General features: G+C 33.9%; 1 protein-coding gene across 1 annotated transcript in view; it reads right to left on the reverse strand.

Moving 5' to 3' along the window:
* Positions 1–12,685, reverse strand: part of LOC144963381 (dystonin-like) — a 281,117-nt gene that overhangs the window by 19,328 nt on the left and 249,104 nt on the right. Inside the window, exons 82-90 of the mRNA XM_078897353.1 lie at positions 12,117–12,245; positions 10,991–11,134; positions 9,978–10,166; positions 9,073–9,239; positions 8,033–8,405; positions 7,325–7,399; positions 2,663–2,825; positions 1,970–2,085; positions 785–898 (exon numbers count right to left, since the gene is read on the reverse strand). Coding sequence (XP_078753479.1) covers positions 785–898; positions 1,970–2,085; positions 2,663–2,825; positions 7,325–7,399; positions 8,033–8,405; positions 9,073–9,239; positions 9,978–10,166; positions 10,991–11,134; positions 12,117–12,245 — 1,470 coding nt within the window. The remainder of the gene's footprint in view (positions 1–784; positions 899–1,969; positions 2,086–2,662; positions 2,826–7,324; positions 7,400–8,032; positions 8,406–9,072; positions 9,240–9,977; positions 10,167–10,990; positions 11,135–12,116; positions 12,246–12,685) is intronic.

The following is a 12,685-nucleotide window of genomic DNA, read 5'->3' on the forward strand; positions in this document are numbered from 1 at the left end:
AGTAAGGCGATATGTGTAAAATGATCTGCCCAAAGAACTAATGTCAGGGCCAGACTATTGTGATAATGACTATGCTCAAAATCTCTTGGTTTTGCTACAGGACAAGAAAGATTCACGTCACAAAAAGCCTAAGACTCCTTTGAAGCAAATTCTATTCACGAATACAACATTTATTGACAAACTTAAATTATGTATTAAACATCTTATGAAAAGCTTCTAATTCTAACATTTCTTTACTACAAGTGTGCAAATTCTCACCCAACAATGGACACCAATGATGTTTCTCCACTATTGACATTGAACATTACCCCAAAATTTTTAGGAGAGGTAAAAGGAAAAATGTAAAACCGTGATTTAAAAATATAAATCCTGTGAATCCAACCACCCCCCCCTCCCGCACCCCCAAGGGAAAAAAACCCAAAAAATAAAAACAACAACACAAAATTAAATCAAAATAAAATTACCTAAATTTTTTTTCTTCTAAAAACCTTAATATGTGTTTTTTCTTGACAACCGAATATCAATTTTTGACATCATCACAATTGTCATCATTCCCCTCTTCTTCTTCTTCCTCCTCCTCCTCTTCCTTCTTCTCCTCCCCCTTCTTTATCCCATCATCATCATAATCATCATCATCATTATTATTATTATCATCATCATCATCATCACCGTTATTATTATTATTATTATTACTATTATTATGATCATCACCACTATCATTAGGACCACCAAAAGAACACAGACCAAATCTAATCTCATGATGATGTTGGTATGTCTTCCTTACCCGATATTTTCCTTCCCCAATCTTGTGAATCTTGAACTGTTTGACACAGGTACACTTGGACACCTGTCTCTTCACCTCATCCTGGATCTTCTCAGAGTCGGTCTCTGGCTTCACCTTATGAAAAGAGCAAGAACACTTTATATTAAAACATGTTATAGAGTTTCATATTCTTATCTACATTTAATTACTTCAAACTACTGCTTCATCAGTTGTTTTTTTTTCTTCTTTTTCAAAATGAGAAATGTTAGAAAGCAGCTCAGAGCAGCTCTGTTACCTGAGGGAATATAATAATAAAGTAATGACTGGATTGATTAAATGCTTTTCAGATGGGGCAAAGTCCTATCCATCCACTCGTCCATTCCTCCTGGATCAGGGATTAGTTTTATTTAAAAAAAAAAATTTTGTTTTTGTTGGTGAAACCTTATGAAGCAGTTGTGAATTAAATTCAGCAAATAATTTGTAGAATGAATTAAAAATAAACAGATTACAGAAATTCTCTACGCCTATTCATTACGTCTATCACAGCAAAATTTGTCCATCACCACAATAAATGTGAAATGTGAAATGGTATCTATTACTGTTCACAAAAACCCCCCAAAAAAAAACAAATTTTTAAAATAGGGATAAATGAGGATTGAATAAAAAAACAACAACAGTTTTTGAAGCCTTCCCATTTTACCAGCCCAGGCTTTTAGAAAAAAACCTAAAAAAAACTGAGCTTTTAAATAGCGCAATATCCACTAAACGTGCTGAAAGTGCTTTATAAGGAGTCCCTGACCAATGGCCACACGTAATATGTAGAACAAAACATGACGCCTGTTATGTGATATTACGATTTTTTTCCAACATAGACAACAATGTTAATGGCCAGGTACTCATTTTACACCCAAAGTATGGTGAGAAAATATGAGTAAAGAGCCTTTTCCAAGGACTAAACTATACATGGGAGAGGCTCGAACCCAGGACCTTCAGATCCGAAAGCGAGTGTCATACCACAAGACATAGCCCAGGCTTCAGGCATCACCTCTACTGTTCTTGATAATAACTATTGGATATGATTCCAATGAGTAAAATTGAAACCCTATCTACCAGGGGTAAATGACATACGACATTTTTTATGTATTCTTAAGAAAATACAACAGGCAGTCTAGTGATATGCTTATGCTAGAGTGAGAGTCTCCTTACGTCTTTGTCTGGAGGTCTTAAGGCAGCCACAAATTCCTTGTAGTTGATGTAACCATCTCCATCCCGATCAAATATGTCTGCCACAGCCTCCATTTCAGGTCTGGATGTTGGGAATTCTGAAAACGTTTTCAGGAAGGAAAAAAAAAGGGTTTAACAAAATTCTTGTGTGTAACTTTGTTTAAAATATACAATTCATTGAACAAAAACTTGTCCATTTTAACATTCATGACTAGACATCAAAAAAAAAATATTTAGTTATTGAATAAAATATATTATTTGTAAAGAAATTCGCAACCTATACATCTTTTAAAATGCTTTTCATTTTTCGGGGAACATTGTGTAAAACAACTCATTATAAGTGCATTTCATTTCTTTTTCTGGCAATGTTCTTATTATAATAAATAATATAGCATTTATAAAGCTCTATTGGCTACGTGTACATCATTGCTTTAATTTACTACAAACTTATAAGTCCCCTTTCTAAAAAATATGATTTTGTCTTTAATGTAGCATGATCAACAAATCATTCTTGTGAGATCAAATTTTGACACATCATTAATGTGTACGATTTCAACAAATTTTTATATGGAAATAGCAGATGGTACTTTTAAAAAATCAAATAATATATCATTCTGAACCAAATGTGTCATTTTTGAAAACTTGATTTACAATGGAAAATGCAGAAGATCTTACTGGACATGATAATCCCATCAATAAACTCCTTGCGAGTGACTCGGCCATCCCTGTCTTTGTCTTGTCTGCGGAAGAAGTCCATAATTCTGGCCTTGTTGTGATGCATCCACCGTAGGTAACGCTTACGCCAGTCTTCAAATTCAAAGTTCTTCATTCTCTCCAACTGAAAATAAAGTTAATTATACAATTGTTAGACAGTTTAAGGCAATGGGAGTCCGTCTGAGGTCTGGGTTAGTAAAATTAAAACTATATAAAGAGCAGGAGATATTGAAAGACTTCAACTTCCAATAGAACGCAGACAACACAGATTTTGAGAAAATAATAATGGATAATCATCCATCATCATGCATTAACTGATCAATATGGATCAGATTGCAATGTTTCCATTGGTTATTTGGTAGAGCACTTGAATCAAATGCAAATGGACTCGGTTTGAATCTACAGAGTTAGGTCTTTAAACATTTTTTTTGACTTCTCTGTCCACTGGATTACTAGGTCTAAGTAAGGCAAGGTAGAAAGTACTTTGTGTCAGACCAGTGCCTGATTCAAAGGGTGACAAGTAATTGTTAATGTCCATTTGATGATATCAGTGGCACTTATGAGTCTAAAGGTTTACCACAAAAAACACAACCTTTTGTTAACTTTGACTTTGATCGTCGAAAAACGCATGATCCAAGTCTGAAAAATATGTTGCGCCTACTTTGTTTTTACTCAAAGCCTTTCAAAATTACCTTCACTGTTATTCGGATAGAATGAAAATTATACATAAGAAGAATCATAAAACATAAAGATGTTTTTGTGACGTCACTAAACATTTCCTATATCATGATGATAGAAAATAAAGAAGATAATTAAAGAGGAATTAACTATTTGAATATGACCTCATAATATATTTCATTAATAGGTCTTTATGGAGATAAAACCAAACAAAAAAGTGAATACACAAAAATAAAGTAAAACTTTAAAAAAGAATCAAGAACAAGTAACAAACATTATTCAAACTAAATACAAATGCTGTATGTCTTTGTGAAATTCACATTATGTGGTGTCTAAATTGAAAGGTAATTATTAAAAGAAAAACAAATACAGACGGGCAACGTTACGAAAGTCTTGAGGATTTAAGCTGATAATTTTGTTACTAGAACTAATTTCAGAAAACAAATTTGTCTGCTGTCCGAACATCAGTGAATAATCAATTCAAAAAGCATCACACAGTGAATACATAAAAATACTTTTGTTAGTAGTATCAAGTATTCGTTTTCATAAGATGAAACTTCATCTACTTTCCTTCATTTTAGATAAAAATTAAAACCCACCTGAACCAGATTAAAAAGTTAGAGCAAAATTAAAATATTCTTGTTATTTTGTATCCCATAAATAAAATAACTTAGAAAACCAATTAAATATTTAAATGAAAAATTCCTTCTCCAGTCGTTAGTGTTGTAAGAAAAACTGGAAGCTGTAAATATTTCAAAATGTGAACTTTACTGACAACAGCTCAAACTTCAATATTGAGCCCATCATATCCCCCCCCCCCCCCCCCCCCCCGCTCTGCTATGGCATTATGTCAAGGTGATTGAGAACCGCTGAATAAGATAATAATCTTCCAGTTTAAAAGACCGCACTAAATCTTCCCATAAAAGGTTTATATCGCTTTGCAAGTTCAGGATTTGAGTCCTGCTGTGGACAAGGCAAAGTAAAATCCTTGAAAAAGGCTTTTTACTCACATTTTCTCACATATCACGGGTGTCAAATGAGTATCTAGCCCTTAATTCTCTATCATGATTGTCCAACATGCATGTTGAGTGTTGTTGTTGGCCTAACCCCTAGTATTGTGATTTGATTATATTTTTATAGACATTGTTCCATACAAGAGTTCAGTTATTTTGGAAACTTATAAAATAACTATATCTCATGCAATTCAATTTTCAATAATTTTAAACATATTATTCATCCCGACATAGAACCAGACTAAACTGGTGGGTCACATTTTAATCAAAGACTAGTAAAAGCGTAAATCAGATTATATCAAACGTTCAATACAAAAAAAAAAATAATGAATTCATCATTGGTTATGATAACTCAGTTGGTAGACCACACATCTCATTATCAACAAAGAAATAAAGTATCGGCTGTGTCAATTTTTTTCAGTGGCACTTCTGTTTGGGTCTCTTAAGATCATTCAAAAAGTACTTTGCAATGCACTAGATTCCTATAGATAGTGTGCGCTTGGCTAAGAAGCTCACAACATTGCCATCCAGAAGTTTAATGTACCAATACACAAAACTATGTGTAATGTTAAACGTTTATAGTCTGGTTAATATAGTATAGTGAGAATTACTCATAAACGCGGATGGCAAAATACAATAACAAAGACTTGGGTGACGTCAATTTCATTCTATCTATTCAAATGGTAATAATCCATTCTTATGGTCCATTTAATGCTAGAGAAACCTGGAAAAACACAGGCCCCTTAGACCGTATGGCCTTGAAAAATTACTTTTATTCAAACCCAACATACTACTTTCAGTGCTCAGAGACGAATTCAGCGCATTTAGAAAAGCCCTTATAATAGGGAGATAATTCATATATTTTATAAATAACAGGTATATCAAAGCATCAAACAATGCAATAGTAAAAGATATAACAAACAATCTGAACACTGGCATTGACCTGTGATTTTACAAGGTCAATTATCTATAAGAGTGAGTATAGTTTTTGTGACTTGAAGAATAAAATAAAAGCCTTTTTTTTCTTTTGTCAGGTGTGCAAAATAAAAATATAAACAAAAATCAAATCATCAACCTGAAAGAGCATACAAACCTCTTTCTTCATTACTCTCTCAGTCTGGAGAAAGACAGTTCATTATATATTTACATCTATGTGAATTCAGTAAATCTCTCTATATAACTAAATAATTATCTGAATGAATCCTACAGTGCGTTTTAAACCAATTTTGTCTTCTTTAAACACAAATTTTATTGACTATCGCCCAATCATTTGGGGAAAATACTCGGCCTGGCTGGATTGATCAATCAGTTTATATGTGGCCCATTGTCTCAAAGAGGTAATATGTCCAGATGCTAGAAATTAAATCCATAGCCACAAATATGACGCTTGGGGTTTATATATTTTTCTATTCAATATGGTGGAGAAAAAATACAACTTCTTAAATTGCAAAAAAAAAAAACAAACAAACAAACAAAAAACCCCTCAAAGTTCTTATTTCCAATAATTTTCATTCAGATTTCTAACTTTTTAGGCTCGAATTCATACGGAAACAAAAACCTTTTGAGACATTGGGTTACATTTAATGAGGAAAATCTTCCAATTTAATGAAATATGAATTCAATGAGCTCAATTAAATTGTTTATATCATATTCAGAAGTCACCCAAGTCAATAAGACTTCACTAGGTACGAGCTCTTCCTTCCTTAGTACTAACACAAAATTAGATTAGAAAAGAAAATATTTCAAAAAGTTTCAGGAAACAGGCAAGATCTTCATTTAGATATAGAGGAATTCCAGGTTGCATGTCCAACATAAGCAGGCAAAATATGCCCGTGTTTTCAGTACTTGTTGATGATATGATCGGAGGAACAGGAAAGCAAAGGAATAAGAAATAAGCCTGACATGATTTCCATTATCCAACTTTTAAAGTTTTGGGATCAGTAACAACACCCAGCCATTATTAAATAGCCATAGATAAAGAAATTATGTCTCCAAACCTTTGAATCAGAAACTAAAGAAGATCAGGTATTCAGGCTGTTTTTCAAGTTGTTGGTGTGAGATACAAAATACAGACAGTGATTTTCAGAGGTTCTCCAATTAAAAACATTCAGATTTAAAGGGCATAAAGTCAAAATAGCTTGAACAGGAGCAAACAGCTTAAAAAACATGGTTTATTTTTGGGGGGTTTGCAGCGTTTGCGACACATCTGTGTTGTGTAAAGGCAAAAATGGAAGATTACGGCAAAGGAAGCAAATCTTTGACAAGGCAATTCTTGTTTAGGGAAAATGTTAAACAAAGGGGAATAATTCAACCATTGAAAAGATGTCGATCTAAGAGCAATCTTCTTCTTCCTTTCAGGCCAAAACTTCAGCAAATTGAAGACTGGTACAGTTGTTGAGCGACTGATCATTTCACTTTCCAATGGTGTGGAGGAGAAGAAACCATTTAATGCTATCAACCAGACAGTCACAGAGTCTCTGCTGGAAGTATTTTAATAAAGGGAAGTAATATGGAGGCTGATTTGAAAAATCTCTTTCTTAAAAAAAAAGGGATGGGGTGTTTTCAGAGATAAAAGGCTGCAGTGTATCAGGAGAGATTTGAACAGAAAATAAACAGAAGCAGGGTGCGGAATGAAACCTTAAAGCATTTCCCTATTAAATTATGCAGAATGGTAGGTAGCGACACAACTTGCAAGGTATACTCTAAATTGAATGCTCCTTATGGGAGAGGATGAAGGCAAGAGTGGTTTGAGGAAGTGTGTGTGTCTCTTGCATGGTAAAGCTTTGCTCGTTCGTCTGGATCAAGTGTCTAAAGAGACTGTACAATTGTACAAAGAAATTTAAGGCAAGGATGCCAATAAGGGGTTTGATGAAAATGACCAAAGCAAAAAAAAAACAAAAAAAAAACCCTTTGAAAATAGCGTTTCAAGTACTTGAGGTTCATGTTCATGTTGAGGTTCATGTTCATGTTCATGTTCTGGTGTGTTATCATTACTCTCCTGTAAACTCTGACATAGATGAAAAAGAGGGATTGTATATTAAAAAAAAAAAAAAAAACAATAAATAAGACCAGCAATATCAGAAAGGTAACAAAGTAAAAATTCACTATTTTTGGAGGTAATAAAAAAAAACAAAAAAACCCAGCAACATAAGGAATGTTTATCCCGATCCAAGGCCTGTTGATGGTGTTAGATGTCAAGTTAACTTGAATCAAGGAGGTAAATAATTATTTTAAAAAAAAATCAAAATGACATCTAAAGCAAAATAAACAAGTAAATATATCCAAAAAAAAAAAAAATCACATGTGCATTTTTATAATTGCAATACTGAAGTATGTACGAATCAAAGGTGTCGTCCACAAAAGAATAAAAAAAAAGGATGGAAGAAGGAGGGAAGAAAACAAAACCTTTATGGTAAAAAACGGATTAAAAGTTTAGTTTAGTAAAGCACATAAATAGAGGTGTCGATTTATCACTTTGACGAAACATTTCAATTTATTTACATCCCCCCCCCCCCCCCCACACAAAAAAAAGACATTCCCACCCTCCAACAAAAAAAATTTCACCAAAAATGGCAAACCCATTTTAACCATTTCTCACAACATTTTTTCTAGATACCAAAGCAACAAGCACACCACCCACCTCATTCAGATAATCCAGAGCATCTTGCAACTTCCTCTGCCTGTCCATGGACATGAGCCAGACCTGTCTGTACTTGTTGAACAAGGCACCCACCCTTGGGTTGTAGAAGGCTGGCTCTGGAGTCCTACGACCTGACCGCAATCTGTCAGGTGTCTTACGGCCAGATAAGTGATCTGGTGTCCTTCGTCCACTGTGATCAGGAGTAGCTCGGCCAGAACGGCTACTGGGATCAGGAGTTTTTCGTCCAGAAAAGTGGTCAGGTGTTTTTCTGCCAGAAAAGTGATCAGGTGTTTTTCTGCCAGAAAAGTGTTCTGGGGTTTTTCGACTGTGAGGATCGGGTGTTCTGCGACCTGAGCTGTCGAGACGGTCAGCACTGGATGGGGGAGAAGGAAATAAACGTCTTCTAAAGTGGGTATGGCAAAGACAATTATATTTCTATGTGGTTTTACATAATTCTGACTTGAAGGAAAAGACAGCTTTAAAAAGATTAACACCGTATAATATTGGTGTGACTTATACATATCTTCACTTCAAGTCAGAGTTAAGTTGGTTTGATGTTGCCTTTAAAAGCAAAGGCAATTTTCTCTTACCTTTTTCCAACCTTATAAAATCTGATCATCTTCGTAATCGGTCTATATCATTTTTGAAAAAAAGCTAGAATATATTGTTGTCATGTTATAAAAAAAATTTGGAAAAAGCAAAAAGTTAAAGAGAAGATGAAAACAACAGTCAAATTGATTGTTCTTTATGCAATGTAAAGATAAATTTATTTTTAAAAAGCTAGTATAAAAATAAAATGCTAAATTGATCATCACATTCAAGTGTGAATGAGTGCGATGCTAGAGGTAGCAATGGATATTGTAAAATTGCTAATACATAAAAATGGGTGCCTAGCAGTAACTTGAACTGGATGAAATGGAAATTTATGTCCATATAGTCATCTGGAAGAATAAATGAAACAAGCGAAGCAATGAAAATGTTGAAAGGAAAATGTGTGATCTAAATAATAAAAATAATTAATTAACCCATTAAAGACTGACCGCATGGTTGGAATTTTGGAGGTGCGTGGAGTACGAGGCGTGACGCCACCCCTGTACAATGGAATGCCAGAATGAGGGGAGTCGGACATAGAATGGAGTTTTCTCTTGTCTGCCTTGGTCAACCTATCAACCTCTGGCTGTTTGGTGGACATGTCATTTTGGAATGTCTGGAAACAAGGGAGTTTGGATATTTTATAATACAAATAACACATAGATATGACACAGTCTTACAATATCTGATTGTAAAGAGTGTAACATACAAGCAAACAAACTAATCCCTTAAAATTTTCGGCTTTACAGATATATATATAATGGGGGTTTTCCTGCTGTCAAACAACACTATCTTTTGTTATAAAAGTGATATGTTAGCATCAAAAAAGGCCTCAGTTGTCATTTTTAAAAGTTACATGCACATTGCCCATCAGGGAAAAAACATTACAGTGCAGTGAAGATCATTATGAATAATGATAAAATGCTTTATAAATATTATACTAGAATTTAATTCAAAATGTCATAGGACAAGCTATGGCTATATGCTTAACGAATTTCAAAGATAAGCAGATACACCTTTAACTCACTCAACCCTAACACCGAATATATCCATAGCTTACCAGGGTTACGTTTACCCTAGGCCTATTTATTACATTTTTATGAGACAAATTATAGGCGTCTTATCAAAGCTAATGTATTTAGTTTTTACATGTTAATGGTAGTTGAATAAAACTATCTATGTACATGCTCATTTTTAATAAATTTTTTCCAATTTTGAAAAGTAGCAAAAAACTCTAGGATTGAGTGAGTTAAACATTTAGACAGATATATGATACATATAAAATCATCCAAGTACAAAATAGTTGTCATGTTGAGTCATCAATCAACAAAATCATCCATAGCATCCACCCTACCTGGTGATCTGTGATGAGATCTTGAATAATCTGCAGATCTTGTGGGATGGGCTCCTTGTCCAGGTCTGTCAGTTTGAGCTCAGCGCCATTGAGCCAGGCCAGGAGGTCATCTAACATGGCGTTGTTTCGACGATTCTGGCTCAGAGCCTCGCCGAGACGTCTCTGCCTCTGTCGACTCAAAGCCATCATCTGGTGACAAAAGAGAAAACAATCAAAATATTTAATCCATAAAATCAATACCAGCCTTTCACTTTCAGATTATCCACAAATAACAATATTATGTTTTCCAGAACTGCTGGTTTTATATTTAAGACGCCTTTGGAATTCCTGGATATTGGATGTTGCAAAAAGTATTTGAAATAAATTGTATGATTTGATTTAGTTTTAAAAGTTTACTGCTGCACAATTAATAGGTTTGTTAAATTATAATACACTACTTCCATATATCTCGATTAAGAACAATTTTCTTATATATTGACATTATTCTAATAACATTTTTAAAATCGGTCCGCTATACAGTTCTCTCAGCAGATATTCCTGCTTAGCCAGTTCAGTAAAAACATAATGTGCATCATCAAAATGAGTCCATGTGGCTGATATATCAACATACCTTATTTAAATTGTCAATTCTAAATTCAAGCACCGATGTTAAGGTGAATGCTTTTCTTCTTTTACTTATCCGGATTTAATAATCTTCGAAGTTTATAAAATAAGAATCACCGAACAAGTGTTTGGATAGACGTGAACATAATTGCAGGTCTGATAACCGGACACAATTACGGGCTCGTTTGAATATTGTTGTCATGGAGAATATTTTGCATTGGTTTAAGAGTATTTCCATCACAACAATGAGACCATGAAAATTTGGGTTATCATCAGACGTGCAAATAAGTACTCATCGGTTTGGATGCATAAAATTATCATGGATCGACTATGTAACTAATGAAAATATCTATGAAAGATTGGAGAAAATTCAATAATTTATTACAATTACAAACTAGATATTTCCTTACCTCTTCCCATCGACTCCTCAATGCTCCAAGCCAGTGCTTCATGGTAGAGATGGCATCGGGATGACACCTCTTCATGATGTCCTGACCGATGTTCAAGGTTTCACGCAGGGTGCCTTCTTGACGGAGCATTGATTCTTCAAATTTCTGTAAAAGTGGAAAAAAATATCAAGTAAATTCAATAATCCAGAAAAAAAACCCATGAAAAATCCCTGAAAATCTAAATCTGCGAGTTATCTTAAAAATAAAGTTAAAAAATTTTAAACAGTTAAAAATGATATTCTAAGCAGTTAAAAAATCTAAAATGCGACTATGTTATTTACAACAGCTTAACAATATTGACTTCCTCCCTTCCCCCTCCTTTCCCCCATATCGACGATACCCTTTACCGAGCATCTGAGCAACTCAAAACAATTTCCAAATATTATTGTAAGTCCCTTGGACAAAGACCCAAAGGCATCTAAATAAGCAACAATACCATAACAGACAACAACAAAAATTTAATCTTTCTGTACACATTTTGAAGTTGTTGTATTCAGGATTCCTTAATGCACTGGGGAAATTGGACTGTGGTTTACATAATTCATATCTAATCAAGAGAAGTGCCAGTTTTGACAATAAATGGCTAACAGACAAAATAGTTCCAAAATAGCCTGATATGAGATTTAGTAAATCAGAGCTGCCAACCCCATCTGATGAGAATGTGTACAATGGGACCTCAAAATGGGGGAGATTTCATAAAAATTGGGTACAATCCTGAAATCGACGAAAAGTAACCATTGTGAAAGTAAGAGGAAGGTAAACTTACATAAAGTCACACCGCACAAGCTCAATTGCAGCAACAATGATATTCCCAAGACTATAATCCAATCCTTTCAGAATTCTACCTCCCAGCATGAAGATCATAATTGATCAAAAAATATATGAATATCCACTTGGTCACCAAGGTTTCTCAATAGGCTAGTAATAATATGAATTACAACTAAAGAAAACTGAAGTGACTCTGTACACTGAAAATGGGTACAATCTTGGGGGAAATGCGTACAAGCGTACAATCGCTGAAAATGCATACAATTCCGCATTTTTTGCAGTAGGTTGGCAGCTCTGGATTTACTCATCTCCCACTAACCTTGTGATCTTCCAGCTGTTGAAGAATCTGAGCTTCCTCATCAGGAATAGCACCCTTAAATCGCAGCTGTCGTTCTGCATCTGCCAGCCAGTCCAAAAGGTGGGAACCTTTCTTATGGAATTCTTCGCCCTAAAAAGTAAATGAAAAGGAACCTCTGATGTCATTCAACAAAATCTCTCATTTCATTCATATCTCAAAGACTATTAAACACACAAAACTAACAATAGAAGCATGGAAGGCTAAATTTGTTAAAATATAAAGTAAAATAGGATGTAAATAAAGTATATATATATATATATATATATATATATATATATATATATAGCCTTGAACAATATGGTATCCGCAATTTGTATTTAATAGCTTATTAACCGTTATCTATAATTCACACTTATCAAAATAAAAATATATTTCTTATTATTTAACCTAAAAATTTTTTTAGCTTTAATTTTATTTAATAATATGTTTTAAATCTAAAATTTTCAAAATGACGTCAAATATTATTTGTATGTGGTGTGTAACATCCTAAACAAGTCCGATCTAAGACCAATTCCAAAATGCCACTTGTT

This window comes from Berghia stephanieae, chromosome 1 (assembly GCF_034508935.2).
Source record: "Berghia stephanieae isolate SIO BIC M18660-M18661 chromosome 1, UCSD_Bste_1.3, whole genome shotgun sequence".
Taxonomy (NCBI): Eukaryota; Metazoa; Mollusca; class Gastropoda; order Nudibranchia; family Aeolidiidae; genus Berghia; species Berghia stephanieae.